This window comes from Panthera onca, chromosome C2 (assembly GCF_046562875.1).
Source record: "Panthera onca isolate mPanOnc1 chromosome C2, mPanOnc1 haplotype 2, whole genome shotgun sequence".
NCBI classification, from domain to species: domain Eukaryota; kingdom Metazoa; phylum Chordata; class Mammalia; order Carnivora; family Felidae; genus Panthera; species Panthera onca.
Genome location: NC_138347.1, coordinates 148,632,825 through 148,646,222, shown reverse-complemented (window position 1 = coordinate 148,646,222; position 13,398 = coordinate 148,632,825). Strand labels below are relative to the sequence as shown.

The following is a 13,398-nucleotide window of genomic DNA, read 5'->3' as shown; positions in this document are numbered from 1 at the left end:
ACCAAATTTCCCAATGGTGCCAAGTACAGTGCCATGTTCGTCAGAGATTTCAATTATTTGTGGATTCATCTGACTGATTTACCTACTCCAGAGAGCCTCTCCCCTGAGACTCCCAACACATGTCCACATGCATATAGCAGTCCCATTGGATACATGTAGGACAGGACAAACTACAAGAATGACAATAGGGCCCCAAAGCTGTGAAGCATTTAGTTGAGCACACAAGTGATGACTGGGAGTGCCCTAGACCAACATTGTGGGAGCTAAACTCTCAAGGAAGGTGGGTCCAGTCATAGATGAGGCCTGGCCCCTGTCTAAGAAAGATGCCCTTGTGTCAGGCCGTCCACACCCCCATCCACATAGGCCCATGACAGCATGTCCCTGGGTGCCATGTGTTACCGTTTCTGTAGGACAGTGACAAACTCGGTGAGCCGGTCGCGCTCCACCTCAGCAGCCTGCCAGAGGGCCTTGAACTCTGTCACTTGTGCCTGCCAGCCCTTTTGTTCTGGGGAGTCCGAGAACCTGGGGACCAGGGTGAGTACAGAGGGCAGAAGTCATTTGAGGGGCTATCTGAAGACATACACTTACCTCTGATGGTAGGAGGGACTGGAAGAACATTCAGGGATTCTCAGAGATAGCCACAGAGAAGGAAGCCAACCCCATCCATCCTGCCCCTGATGGTCTTCCTCCTCCAGCTTCTTCTCAGCCCACTATTCCTGTACCTGCTGAAGTCTCTAGACCTCACTTAGCTGGCTGCACAGCCAGATCTCACTAAGGCTAGAGCTGCATCAGTATCTCTGTCCATCCAGTCCCTGGAGGGGCCTGGAATTAGGCTGGCTGCTATGGAATTTGGCCCTTGAGGGCCTGGGGTGTCCTGGGCACCTGTGTGGCCAGTGGTCTGGCCACCATGCCCAGCCTCCGTCTCCCTATCAGCCTGTCCCGGCCCTCCTGCATCTCCTGGCTTGGCCTCAAGCCCAGCCCACTTTGTGACTTGGTCAGTTTGCTTCAGTGCTGATCTAGCCCGTCACTGCTCCCCTCCTGGCCACTGGGCCTGCCTACTAGCCCCTCACCTGCTGGCTGGAGCCCAGATGGAAGGTGAACTCTGCCCGCAGCTGAACTCCCCAGAGCCCACTTGTGAGTCCCAAGCTGCTCTCTGCTTTGCTCTCATCTTTCCCCCCGAGGCCCTGGTGATCCTCCGTTTGCTTTTCTAGCAACGCAGGACACATGGAGAGCTGGGCTGGGGGGTGCGGGCCCAGGGGCTAACTTGTCCTGTGATCTCGGGCAGGTCTCTTACCCTGTCTGGGCCTGGGTCCTCCCTCTGAAAGCTGAGGGGCTTGGATGAGATGGGCCCTGAGGACTGCAGACTCCTCCATGTTCTGACTCCCAAATATACTTTAAGGCTTTGCTGCTCAAACTATATAGTCGCTGAATCAGTGCCTGTGGATCCAGACCTGCCAAGTCAAAACCTGCATCTAACCTGGCAAATGCCCAGCTGATCTGCGTGCACACTGCAGTCCAGAAAGCTCTGGTCACAGCCACCTCCATGATTTTCTTGTGAGGGGGTGTGTGTAGGAGGGAGCTGCAGGAGAAAGGGGCCTGACCCGTCCCCCCTGCCCTCCTCCCAGATACCCCATCACGGTCACCACGCCAGCCCCGATAGACACGTTCCTCGTCCTGTCACTGTGGGAAGAGGTCTGTGTGCTCCATGAGGGTAGGGCCTGCACGTGGCTGAGTTCAGTAAATATTTGTGTAATGTGCAAGAAATAAGTTTGAGAGTCAGCAGTCTGGACAGCTGAGGAGCACATCTGCTCCTGCTTCCCTGTGGAGTGCAAAGGTGACGGCCACACAGGCCTGGAAGGGATCTTGAGGGCCATCTTGTCCCTCTTCCCACTCCCACTACTGTGACTAAAACCTCAGAGAGACGGAGCCTGTCCATGCTCCCTGTGGCCCCAGGAGGCCTCCCACACTTGGAAGTAGTCATCTTGTCACTCAGAGTAGCCCACTCTCCCCCAAGTGCCCTTGTGACCCCAGGCTGATGGGTGGGGCCGCTGCAGGGCTGGCCTTGGCCCATGGTCCCTTGTACTGCCAAAAGTCAGGCTAGAAGTGTCTCAGGCTCTACTTAGGAAATAGCATCTCAGAGAGGAGGAAAGCCCGGAGCCATAGAGCAAGTCAAATGTGGACTAGGGCCACTCAGAGGCCTGGCCCGGAACCCGAGCTGACCTGCTTAAGGGGCGGAGACGGGGGCTGACGCCAGGAGCATGGCTCCAGTGGACAGTGGGCAGGGCTCACGACAGGGCTCAGAGGCAGGACAAAGCTACCATTTGTCTGTGAGCTGGCAGGAAAACAAAGGAGCCATTTAAGTACAAGGCTTGATTCTAACAACAAAGAAGGGCCAGAGAGCTGAGGGGATATCAGTGACTTAAAGTGGTAACCCGTATGACATGAAATTCTCGCCCTAGAGACTGAGTCTCAGTGGGGAAGAGAAGACAAGGAGAGGAGCTGGGCTCCAGGCCCTGGAAGTCCTTGTGTTAACTCTGTGGTAGCAGGAAGGGACACTGAACTGCAAGCCAGAGGCCAAGACTCAAGTTCTGAAGCCACCTGCTCTACCACTTTGGTTAAGGCACTGGGCCTCCCTGACCCTCCATGTCCTTATATAAACTTGGAAGAGTCCTTTGACTTGGCATGGCCTCAGTTTCCCCTCCTTATAATGGGATGGCAGAACTGGCCGACCAATCAAGGATGGGAAGGACTGTGAGGGCTCTGAGATCCTGAGTTCATACCTGGCTGAGGCCCCATGAGGACTGGGCAGAGAAGGCCACGTGAGAGCAGATTCCACCAGCGTGTGTCCCAGGCTGGTCACCGAGCTGTGTGAAGGCAAAAGGGGCTCATCACCATGGGAAGGCTGGCTGGGCCCCACCTGGGAGGAGAGCAGGGGCCGGCCGGGATCTGGGGAGCCCGAGGAGGTGACTGGTGCTGGTCCTCACAGCAAGCCTGGCGGGGCAGTCCTGTGGATTTGCTGCCCTTCTTTCCAGAACTCTTGCTTGCTCAAGACGAGACAGAACCAGGAGACATCATAGCCTTGAGCAATCCAACACAGGTCTGTTTGAGAATCCTAGAAGCAGGTGCGTTTCAAGGCCAGCTCAGAGAGGATATTACAGGGAGCTGCAACCAGATGTTCTTGCAGGAATAATACCTGGAGCCTAACCGGCTCCTCCCTGCAGACGCAGGGCTAATGGAATAGGAGAGGCCCACAGATTGGAAGGACAACGGATGGCACAGTCATCTCAGAACTGCACCCGTGGCTTCCCAGCAGAGGCAGCCTTTTTTCTGAATAATTAATATTCACTTACCAACCCCTCTATCCCACTTTTTTTTTCTTACCGAGAAGATCCAAGCCTGCCAACGTGATCACCTGCTGAGGCCGGGGACTTGGTCTGGCCCGGGTCCTCCAGGAACTTAGTGTAGGCAGGGTTGACCTCAGGCCCACCGGACCCCTCGCCCACTCCTTTATTCCGAAGATACTGCAAGGAACAGACATGGGTTCGACGCTCAGCGCTTTGGCTCAGAAGCCTGGAGAAGGCAGGAGGGGGCCTTGGCTTGAGTTCGGGGCTTTTAGGGGATATGAAAGAGGCTTCTTTTCAGGAGAGAAAAGGGAGGCTGTTTGGCGAAGGCACTCGTTGCATGATAATGACATCTAATAATGCCTCTCTTCAGAAAGGGAGCTACATGGAGCGAGGTGGTGACCGGGCCAGGAAGCTGTTCTACATTCAGGTCCCAAAGGGAAGTGCGTGGCCTTTGATTCAGGCCAGATCAGAGGCTGACGTCTTTGAGTGGGCCCACCTCTCTGAGCAGCCCCACCCACACAGGGTGAATGCCACGTGTGACCTGAGGCTGGCTGCCTTTGTCAGCTGGAGACGCTTGGACTTTCCAGACACCTGGGGCCATAGAGGGTGGCAGGGCCATAGCAAGGGCCAGAAGTCTTGGAGGGAGGCTGGGCTTCCCGGGCCCCCTTTCCCCCTGGCACCTCGGGCTTCTGGATAGCTGGTGAGCCCAGAAGAAGGAGCACTGGAGGACCCCCAGCAGGAGGTCAGGCCATCAGGGGTGGATAGTTGGGGTGAGTCCCAGACAACCTGGCACATCCCCCAGCCCTGCCCATCCTGAGATGTGTGCACCAACTTCTCTTGTGGCCCCCAATTAGCCGATGACCTCTGAGGTAAGAATTGGTTCTCTGTTGTGTGCCTGGAGCCGGGACAGTGGTGGAGTGAAAATACTGGAATGTTCCCACATGCTCCTTGAGACTTCACTTCCCACTGGGAAGCGGGGTGAGGACTGAAAGGCAATGCCCCCACTCACGGCCACACATACTCTGTCCCTAGGCCTTGGTCAACCCTGGGCTCCCTGCCTTCACCCTCAGGGGCTGCAACATTTTCTACCACAGCCACTTCTGAGGTCCCAGGCCACCCTGGCCTCTGTGGATGGACGGCTGTGAGACAAACCACCAAGCCCAGGCAACACCACACTGAGGCTGGGGCTGAGGGGCTCGTGGGCTCCCACACTTTTGATTGGACCTGGATCCCTGGGAACGAAAGGCAGGGCTGCTCTGTGACATGCCTTTGGCTGTCCCAGTCACCCTGGCTGTGAGGCTTCTCTGCCACGGGGAGACTTGTGTGCCCGTCATGGAATCCTTTTCCCCAGAGGCCACCAATTCCCCTCTCCTCTGAGCACCACCACCACAGGAAGGAGTCACAGACAGTCCCCGGTTCCACGGTGCCTGACCCCTAGCAGCCCAGGCTGTGCCAGCAAGGCATCCACCAAGGTGCAACTCTAAGGAACCCCCTCATTAGGCAAGCACACTGGGGGCTCAGTCTTGTGCCAGACAAGGAGGTACCATGGTGTGTGCCCCCTCAGGAGGAGTTTAGAGGGGGAAACAGGAAGATGATCACAGGGTGATAAAGGTTTGGCCTGGGGGTGCCCGGGGAGTTAGGAGAGTGCCCAGGAAGGGCATGGAACACAGAATGTGGGCCTTGGGGCTCCCTGGAGAAGCTCATGACTGGGTAGGGCCTAAAGGCCGGGGACCACTGAACAGGCAGTGGTAGTGGGGGAGGAAAGGGAAGGCATATGCTTCAGGCATGTGCACAAGCCTGGAATGGGGACAAAGCAGGGCCACGTAAGGAGCTAAACGGTGGCCACATGGCCAGAGTGTGGGGGAAGGGAAGGGTGAAGAGAAGATTCAGGGGGTGCCTGGGTGGCTCAGTCTGTTAAGCGTCAGACTTCGGCTCAGGTCATGATCTCACGGCCCGTGAGTTCGAGCCCCACGTCAGGCTCTGTGCTGACAGCTCAGAGTCTGGAACGTGCTTTGGATTCTGTGTCTCCCTCTCTCTGCCCCTCCCCTGCTCATCCTCTGTGTCTCTCTTTCTCTCTCTCAAAAATAAATAAACATTAAAAAATTTTTTTTAAAAAAGAGAAGATGCAGGAGGAGGGTAGCAGCAATAGCTTATCACGTGGGGCCTCGCAAGTTGGATGGAGAGTGGCTTCCTTTCTGCCATCCTGCTGCCTGGAATGGGAATGTAAAGCCTGGCACTGTAGCTGCCATCCTGGATCATGAGGGTGAAGGCCACAGGTGGGGAGGGGGAGGGAGAGCTGGCAGGAGCCTGGACCTTGGAGGATCGAGTGAGGCCAAGGGCGACGCGGAGCCCCAGACAGGTTTTAGGCAGAGAAGGGAGACCATCAGAGGAAGGAGAGGAAAAGTGTGTGAGAATGGGTGGGAAGCCAGAGGGAAGCAGAGGGCCAAAGTGGAGCCAGGTAGGGCATGGCGAGGCCTGAGGAAAGGCAGGTGGAAAGTGGCAGTTGCTGAGCTTTCTCTGGATGGTGGATGGACTTGCCGGGGCTTGGAAATGGATGGCGGGCCGAGGCAGGCCAGCGCCCTACTCACCTGCACGCCCAGTTGCCCAATCTCCAGCTCCAGCTGCTGCACCTTGGCCTCCCTCTCGGCCACCATGGCCCGCAGCTGGGCAACGAGGCTGCTGCTCCGCTGAGCCTCACTGTTGAGCTGCTGGTCCAGGCGGAGCTGGGATGCCCGTGTCTTTTCCTCCTGTAGACTCAGGCTGCCCAGGATCTCCTGCAGCTGCTTCAGCTGGTCCTGGGGGGGCCAAGCAGGAGGGAAGATGACAGACGGGGTTAGCCATGACCCCTGGGCAAGGCGGGCAGGGAAGACCGCCCCCCTCACCCATTCCCTGCTCCTGCAGGAACCTGGTAGTGGGATGCTCCCTGTTCCCTTGAGAAGAAGGAAAGGCACCTTCCTTGGCTGCCTTCAGCGGGGCTCAACCAGGCAGGTGGGAACCATGGCCTTTTCCTGTCCTCAACTTCCTTCTCTGAGATTGGGCCAAGGACATCCAAGGGGCTCTCAGGACAACAGAAAGCAGCTCGGAGGGTGGCCCCTCAGCCAGTGTGGGAGATACTTGGGTAAAAAGAAACCCTATCCCCCTGCTGGGAGATGACCTTGAAGGTGGTACCTGCACCCCTCGCCAGGGATCCCTCAACACCTGACCAAGGCCCTGTCCCCTGCAGAGGCTCCCAGGAGACTACTAGGGTGGGGGCTTCACCCGAAGACCATCAGAAAGGACAGGTCAGTGGTGGGGAATGGGGAAAAGGGCCGCTGTCCTCAACTCAGAGTGGAGGAAACCGAGGCCCAGAGAGCCCAAGGGCACACTGCCCTGAACGGCAGGGCTGGGCTTGTCTGCAGCTTTCCTCATGCCATCTGCAGTAACATATGGTGGCACACAGGGACCTCAGAGGACATCCAGCTCTACACCTTATTTTAAAACTGGGAGCTGAGGCTCAGAGAGGGGGTGCAACTGACCCAGGGTCACACAGCAAAGTGTCCATAGATGCGGGCCTAGAGCTCAGGTCTTCCGTGCTCCACCTACCACCCCACCTGGTGAAGTTATTATGGACGAGGGTGGTGCCTAAGCAGCACCTGTGCCCCCACGCACCCCGGCCAAGCCAGGCATGACCACCTCAGGGGCCTGGGGCACAACTTGAGAGCCAAGAGACCAAAATCTCTGGGTGCCTCTGTCCCAGAGAGAAAAGACCAGGTTAGAGTCAGGAAAGCAGTGCGGCCTTGCTAATCAAGGAAGGCTTTATGGTCAGACCAACCTGGTTTGCACTCAGGGGTATAGTCCTGGAAGACTTTGCTAACTGGAATCTTAGTTTCCCCGTGTGGGAAATGGGATTATAATCTACGACCCTAGGGGCTGACTTGGCGGCCCACCATTATGAACCACGTGCACCCCGGGTGCCCAGAAGGGGAGGGGCTCTATGCTGCCACATGGATAAGAGTTTCTTGGCCCCCCGCTCAGTTGCCCCTCCCGTTCCTCGTTGAAAAAACCACCCAGGGTGTAACATGCCATCTCCTTCCTCCCTGTCCATGTCTCCTTCTTTGGGCTCCACAGCTCCAGCGGCTGGGGCCGGCTCAGACACCACAGTCCGCACCAGCACCACGCAAAACGACCTGTCCACATGCTCGGGCAGCCTCTGCTGCTCCTGTCCCCGGGGCGTGGCTTTGGGGCTGGGACCCACGTGGGGGCGATGGGCTTCCGGGTTACGCAGGTGGCATTCTGGGGCAAGAGAGGGCTCACTCTGGCTGCGGCTGGGTCATGGGTTTCTGGGCAGGGTGGGGGCCGTGTTTGAGGGACCTGGCCCGGCTCTCGCCGGGGCCGAGAGGCTGGGCCGTACCATGAGGGCGTCGATGAGCTCATCGTCATGCCTGCCCTTCTCCACCAGGGTCCCCATCTGACTCCTCAGCGTCTTCACTTCGCTTGATAGCACCTTGTTCCGGGACCTCATGCCCTCAAACTTCTTTTTCAGTTCTTCAAGCTCTCTCTGGAGGCCATCCCGCTCCCCCACAAGTTTCTGTAATCAGGAAGTACAGTCGTGGGCAGTGGGGCTGAATGGGACCTCGGCCACATCTGGTCCCTGGCTCTCGCTCACAGGTGAGGCCCAGAGCCGGTGCCCTGGCCCCCAGCCCTCGCCTCTCGGGGGTGTCAGGTGGGCCCAGAGCCTCCTGCCCTCGCCCTGGTGCGTGACAGATGTCGCTAATGGGTGACGGCACTCCTCCGTCAGCCCGAGAACACAGGTGTCCCGGCAGCTGCCCTGGCTCTGCCTGGGTCAGACAGGAGAGGAAACACTCGCCAGCTCTGGCTGTGTCTTCCAGAGAGCCTGGCTGCCCCCGCCTCTCACTCCCTGCTTGAGCTGAGGAAAGAGAAAAGCCATGCTTTAGTGAACAGCACCAAGCCCAGGGTTCAGACTGAAGTGGCTTCACCCCACCGAGAGCTGGATGAGTAGGTGTCGCCCCACTGCATTGCCCCACTGGTCCGTGTGCGTCCGCCCGTCAGCCCGGACCGCGCCCCACTCGCATGAGCTACAAAGTGACAACTCAAGTGCTGCCCACACCTTTGGAGTTTCCCCCCCTCCCTCCCCTCCCCCCTCCCCTCCCCTCCCCTCCCCTCTCAAACATTCCCTGCAGGCCTACTATGTATTTAACATTACTATAGGTGCTGGGGATACAGCAGAGAACAAAACAAAGTCTTTCTCCCGAAGGAGCTAACATCCTAGCTGGGGAGACAGATGTCAAATGGTGACGGAGTGCTTATTGAAAAGTGGGGAAGGGAAGAGGTGGGGGGCGGGGAGACAATGGCATGGTCCAGGAAGGCCTCTCTGAAAAGGTGGCGTCTGAGCAGAGACTAGAGGAAATGAGGGTAAGAGCAAAGGCCCCGGGGCAGAACATGTGTGACTAGAGCACAGCGAGTGAGGGGACAGAGTCCAGATTAGATAAACCATCAGGAGCCGAGATTGCGACACTGAGGAGGGTTTGGGCATTAGGTGGCATAATCTGCTTTGGTCTTGAGAGTTAATTATCACTGGGAAGGTGTTTTCAGATCCCTGTGGACGTGATTTACAGAAATGACAAATAGTAGGAGATGATGGGCCTCAGATCTTTGCAAGGAGGCAGCCACTGTTCACCTGTTGCTCTGCTGCCTCACCTCTAGCGGGCATCTGGCAGAGGAAGTGCACACGGGGAACAGATTCCTTCTACCCGCATCGTGGTTTGTGATTGGTTCAACAACTACAACATACTCTGCTCTGGGTGAATGTGTAAGTCTGAGCTAGGTGTACCTCCCACCCAACATTTTCAAATCTCAGCTCCCCATCTCCCTTGAATCTCCTCCCTGTCTCCTCTACCCACCTGTGACATTCACTGGAAGTCCTTCACGACCCTTCTGCTTCCCACCCCCCATCCCGCCACTGAGCCCTGTGAAGTCGACCCTCAAATATTGCAGGTGTCTGGCCTTTGGCTATAGTCTTACTGCCTTTGCTCAGGTCCTCAGTCATGTCTCAAGTGGATGACTGCTTCTGCCTCCCATACCTCCTCCAACCTAGCCCCCTATTACCTGACCACGTGACCTTCCCCAAATGCACAGCGTCCCTCCACAACTTAAAACCCTCTGGTGGTTTTCCACCTCCTTCAAGACGAAAGCCTAACCCCCCCGCCGGCACACAAGGTCCGGGAGGACCTGGCCCTGCCTGCTTCTCCAGTCCCACTGTTCCCTCCTCACACCTGATGATCTAGGACGCTGGGGGTATGACGTAGCGATGGTCACAACGTTCCTAGCACAGGGCCTAGCCCAGAGTTGGCACTCATAAATGGAAGTCTCCTGATGGAAAGGTAAGGCCTCACTGTTAAGAAGCCCGTGGCCAGTGCCGAGGAGCGGGCCTGCCCAGCCTCCCAGCACCTGCTTCTTCCTCTACTTACTTTGAGAAAGCCCCGCTCGCCACTTTCACGCCCACTTTTGAGAGGCTGACTCATCTCTCAGACCCAGGGGAGGGGATCTATCTGAAGCTGGCCGGTCAAAGCATCCCGTACCATAACTGCCGTGACTGGCTCGGGGATGGGGACATGGCCTAAGCTAGCCGAGCGACATTTAATTCTGGGACTTTGTTGGAACTACTGGGGAGGAGAAGCCCTTTGTTTGTGGGGGATGGGCTGGAAGATAGAAACTAGGACTACCAGGAGTCCCCACAGGAGAGAATGAAGCTTGTCTGGAAAAAGTGGTGTTAAGACCAAGTCCCCAGATCCCCGGATCCATCTGTGCCTGAAGCTAGACCACCTCTAGACTGTTCATCTACATGGACCAATACATTCTTTGTCTCATAAGCCTGACAGAGTTTGGCTTCTGCCACTCCCAGCACAGCCAGTGAGATGTGTGTGGTGCTGGTCCCAGCTTGCCCACCTCCCCACAGCTTGGAGCTCTCCTCCGCCGAGCCCCACCTGATGCTGTCACTGGGTCGTCACTCTGGGCCGTGACATTCTCCTCTCGTTTTACAGTGACAATTTCAGGTCCAGAACAGCCAGGATGGGGCCACCTAAAGCTCATGAAATGGGCTGAGGGTGTCAAGCTGGATTGACAGGATGTGAGGAACATGCACTAAGGTGCCCCCAACCCCAGGTGTCTCCTGCCTGTAAGGGGTGACTCAGAACTCATGAACGCATGGGCCTCAGAGCCCTGCAGAGGTGGCCATGTTCTCCCGGTGCCACGTGCCCGACTAACCTCCTCCCTGGACATCATTACCTCCCAGCCCTCCTGTTTTTCCCTTTCCAGGCTGCGGATCCTCAGCAGGTTTTTCTCCTGTGCAGACAGCTTCCTTGGGTCTGGATAGACAGACGGCTCATCACTGGATGTTCCTGCAGACTGGCTCCGGGTCTGTCCCAACTGCTTCTCAAGCTCACGAACCTGAGAGCGGTAAACTAGTCATTCCACGGTGGGTCTGCACCCACAGACTCAACCACTCAGGGGCTGTCCTGCGGTGCAACAGGAAATCCCACTAGGGGAGGGTCTGATGGACGCAGAAACTCCATATGAGGGGCACTGAGGTGGGGGAGGAACCTGAGGCGGCATCTTGAGCAAAACAGGGGAGGACGCGAGGGGGATTTAGTTGGACAATGAGAAAAATCACTCCATCCCTTAGAGGCTATTTGAGACCAAGAAGCAGCTGAGTGGCTCCAGGAACCTTGGAGAGAGAGGTTGGAGGATATCAGTACAAGAAAGAACTCTCTAACAGACAGGTCACCCAAGACTTGGGAGGCCACGGGTTCCTGGCCACTTGCAGGAGATGTTGCAGAGGGAGGACGGCGTTTAAAAGCTGAGAGACCAGCTCAGATCCTCACTAACTGTGTGAATGTACACAGCTTGCTTAACTTCTCTGAATCTCACGTCCCTCATCTGTGAAATGGGCCCAAGGGTACACCCCGTATAAAGTTATAAGGATTCAGTATCCTGAACTTGTCTGAGCCTGGGAACCCCCAAGATGCTCCTTAGAATGACAAATCTTAGGGCCTACTCCAGACCAACAAGTCAGAACTCCAGGGGAAGGACCTGGGGACCTGCATTTTAATCACCTGCTATGGGTGATTTTTAGGATTAGGCAACATCGAGAAACCCCAAGTTGGCCCGGGTGGGCCACAGCTCACAGTCCAGCACTCATAGGCTCTTGGCCAGTGGCAGGTAGAGGTCACCCCACAGAATGGTGGCTTTGTTGCACTGGAGTTGAAGTGAATAATGCCTAGGGTCCTTCTAACCACGTTGATACATAAATGATGGAACACAGTTGGGTAAACCTATGCTGGGGCAAAACTGACTAGGATTCCACAGCATGCTTTTGAAAGCACACATCAGCGCCCTCGTGTGGCAATGTGTGGTAATTCCAGTTAAGCATTAGAGAACACAGTATGAAACTTTTAATCGTTTATTTATGCAGCTTAACAATGGTAACGACAAACGTGCTGAGTGCTTATTACGGCCAGGCACTGTGCTGGGTGCTTTACAAATGTTATTTCACTTAATCCACAACACCGTCCGTTTTACAGGTGAGGAGACAGAGGTCCAGAGCGACGAAGTGATTTACCCAAGGTCACTGAACCTATAGACCAGCAACTGAAGGCAGACTCAAACTGGGGTCTTTTGAACCCCAAGGCCACACATTGGTCATTAATTACAGTGTTTTGGAGACTTTCCCCACCTTCGTATTGGCTTCAAGGATCCCCATGAGGCCCTGAGGACAAAAGCCACCCAGGAACTGTGAACTTGAAAGTCCCTGGGGATGCAGGCCATGTGCTTGGCAAATAGTGGAAGTTATACACCTACTCCTGTGTTTTTTGGTTTGAAGGCAAAAAAGGAAAATAGCCACAGCTAACCTTTGTGCAGTGTTTCTTCCATGCCAGGCACTGTGTTGGTCATTTTACACATATAGACTCATTCAGTCCTCCCAACAAGCCTGTGGGGTGGCTCCTATCCTTATCCACAGGATACAGATGAGGAAACCAAGGCACAGAGACAAGAATGAACTTGCCCAAGGCCATTACAGCTGGTGACTCAAGAGCTGGGATTTGAAGCCAAGCCAGCCTGGCTCTGGAGCCACAGCTCTTAGCCTCCAAAATATTTAGAACATAAAGAGGGGGGTAAGGCTAAGTCTTTACTGGGTAACTGAAACTTTCAAAAGTCCTCAAGCATCTGGACAAAACTGGAAAAAGCCTGCAAGGATAACAGTCACGCAAATTTACATGAACTAGGGAAGAAAATATGCCTAGGGTAAAATAAATCAAAGGTTTTGGCATTTGTTAAGCGCCAGTGCCTGGCACATGGTAAGTGTTATATAAATGCCTGTTCGTTAAATAACAAATTAAAATCAGGCTGGTGGGGGAGAATGGAAGACGACGCAGCCCTGCAAGCATGCTCTGTAGTGCCTCAAGGCCTTTTTAGGGTTCTGTGCCTCTAATGTGGGTCAGCGTCAGCCTTTCTGGGGCATTTTGAGCCCTCTGTTCGGGCCCAGAGGAAGCGCACTCACCTTGCTTTGCAGAACGAGAATTTGTTGAGCCCGACCCCTCCAGGTCCCAGGAGAGGACAGGAGCTGCTGGACATTCACATCTTCCCCAACCTCACTGGTCAAAACCTGAAAAAGGCAGGCCCTTCGAGTGAGGCCAAGAGAGAGGGCCCCACAAGAGCCCTAATACTGCTGCCCTACTAAGAAGCAGTGCAGGGTGCACGGGGCTCCCAGAGGGCCTGGCCCCAGCCTACACACCTTCCTACTAAGGAGCAGTGCAAGGGTGCATGGGGCTCCCAGAGGGCCTGGCCCCCGCCTACACACCTTCCTACTAAGGAGCAGTGCAAGGGTGCATGGGGCTCCCAGAGGGCCTGGCCCCAGCCTACACACCTTCCTACTAAAGAGCAGTGCAAGGGTGCATGGGGCTCCCAGAGGGCCTGGCCCCCGCCTACACACCTTCCTCCTGCCTCGCGGGCCAGCTGGCCATGTTCTCAGAGCCACTGTCCCTGGGAAAGCAGGAAT

The 13,398-nt window shown here is 55.9% G+C and overlaps 1 protein-coding gene across 6 annotated transcripts in view; it reads right to left on the bottom strand.

Moving 5' to 3' along the window:
- CCDC13 (coiled-coil domain containing 13) overlaps positions 1–13,398 on the bottom strand; it is a 56,089-nt gene that overhangs the window by 14,618 nt on the left and 28,073 nt on the right. For all 6 annotated transcript variants that reach the window (XM_060638393.3, XM_060638390.3, XM_060638387.3 and 3 more), the window contains 7 exons: positions 12,901–13,005; positions 10,629–10,790; positions 7,735–7,911; positions 5,933–6,139; positions 3,382–3,521; positions 2,781–2,864; positions 400–522 (listed from right to left, as the gene is read on the bottom strand). In XM_060638393.3, the coding sequence (XP_060494376.1) occupies positions 400–522; positions 2,781–2,864; positions 3,382–3,521; positions 5,933–6,139; positions 7,735–7,911; positions 10,629–10,790; positions 12,901–13,005 (998 nt within the window). The remainder of the gene's footprint in view (positions 1–399; positions 523–2,780; positions 2,865–3,381; positions 3,522–5,932; positions 6,140–7,734; positions 7,912–10,628; positions 10,791–12,900; positions 13,006–13,398) is intronic.